This window comes from Galeopterus variegatus, unplaced genomic scaffold (assembly GCF_000696425.1).
Source record: "Galeopterus variegatus unplaced genomic scaffold, G_variegatus-3.0.2 Scaffold9075, whole genome shotgun sequence".
Taxonomy (NCBI): domain Eukaryota; kingdom Metazoa; phylum Chordata; class Mammalia; order Dermoptera; family Cynocephalidae; genus Galeopterus; species Galeopterus variegatus.
This window is the reverse complement of record NW_007735186.1, coordinates 36014-37637: the sequence shown is the minus strand read 5'-3', so window position 1 is coordinate 37637 and position 1624 is coordinate 36014. Positions and strand designations below refer to the sequence as shown.

At 35.5% G+C, this 1624-nt stretch overlaps 1 protein-coding gene across 2 annotated transcripts in view; it reads right to left on the bottom strand.

Moving 5' to 3' along the window:
* The window catches only part of LMO4 (LIM domain only 4), an 18940-nt gene that overhangs the window by 4525 nt on the left and 12791 nt on the right, over positions 1-1624 (bottom strand). For both annotated transcript variants that reach the window (XM_008593386.1, XM_008593387.1), the window contains exon 4: positions 1474-1624. This exon is cut by the window's right edge and continues 5 nt beyond it. In XM_008593386.1, the coding sequence (XP_008591608.1) occupies positions 1474-1624 (151 nt within the window). The remainder of the gene's footprint in view (positions 1-1473) is intronic.

Sequence of the window (1624 nt, the reverse complement as noted above, 5' to 3'; positions counted from 1 at the left end):
TCTAAAATTGCCCCCATAAACTTGAGCAGGAGAAAAGGATAAATCTGAACATTAAAATACGGCAGTGTAATTTTAAATGGTTAAAAGTTTCCACATATTTGTCATTTCCACCCCCCCGCCCCCAGCATTAAGAAAATGCATTACAGAAGACAAAGAAGCCTAATATTTTTCCCGAGACTTTTGAAGCTTGCTAAATTCCTATTTGCAGATAAATGTTGTTTTTTTGTGATCCTTACAACAGACATTAATGAAGTTCCTATTGTAAATCCATAAAGAATTACCAAGTGAAGTGTGCACTTTTTGTTTCAATGCAATAACTCAGTGCTGTGTGATTGCCTGGGTTAATGATGAAAAAGTCAAACATACTATCAGAGCTGATGGAAAAATCTATCACCAATCTGAAATTAAAATTCATCTGTGGTCAATAAGATTTAATATCCATGCAAGTGGCGCTGTAAAGAGTAAATGAATCAATGTCATCAATACATAATCAGTATGAAATATGATGTGAATAAAATTATGCGCACGAGTCATACATTTCACTCTTTCCTGGGCCAGGGTGGAATGAACAGTCTCTTAACTGAAGGTTGACAGTAATTGTTACAAATTAGGCACAGCAGTTATCAAAATGCACTCACTTGCATAGCTATAGGACTTATTAAGGAGATTAAAATAGATCTAAAACTATCCAGTACTGGGGGTGCTGGACAACTGTTGATCACCAATTTTCCCTCTGAAGTGCCTTCTAATACTACATGATTTTTATACTCGTATAATTTCCTCGTTTCTAACTCCAGTCCAAGAACTTTCAAGTTGTGAATCAAGAATCGACATACCTAATCTTTAATGGAACTATTAGTGACACAAAGTGGTTAGCAAGAGCAAGAACTCTGCTGTAAAAGTCATAACTTACTCAAATTTTATAGGACAACCAATCAACAAAAACACTCTCCTCTGAAATTACAGAATGTTTTATAAAACTGCTCTTCTACAAATAAATGCATCATAAATGGGATGTGGAAGGCAGGTGTCCGGATTGCTATTACTAATATAGAAATCATTCTTTCATGACAAAGACATTTATTCTCTTTTCCCACCATCAATGTTCTAATTTTCCTCCCACAATAACCTATTACATAGTGTTCGGAATTTCAAAATTGTCAAACAGAATAAATAACTGGTTATATGGAAGTTTTATGCTTTGTTTGACTTTGCATGTGATAATCATATGTTCCACATGGGTGAAGCCACAGAAATAATGAAGTCCAAATTTTATTTTTTTTTCAACTACAGAGGATTCACAATTTAATCAACTATCCTAATTCTGAACACTCTATGTAGGAGTAGTAGTCTACATTTCTTTAAAAGAGCACACAAAAATACCACCACCTAGGAAAAGTACCTTGCTATGTTAAAAGGCTTAACTTTACAGGTTGCTCTAATAAAGCTTATTAGTAATTGCTGGGTATTCACCTTCTGGTCTGGCAGTAGTGGATTGCTCTGAAGTGAATTCAAATGGCCATTGATGAGAGCTGTAGGTCTATCATGTTCACAAAATAAACTGCCATTGATGTAGTGAAACCGATCTCCCGGGACCAGGCGATTCCGGCAGGTAGAGCACGTA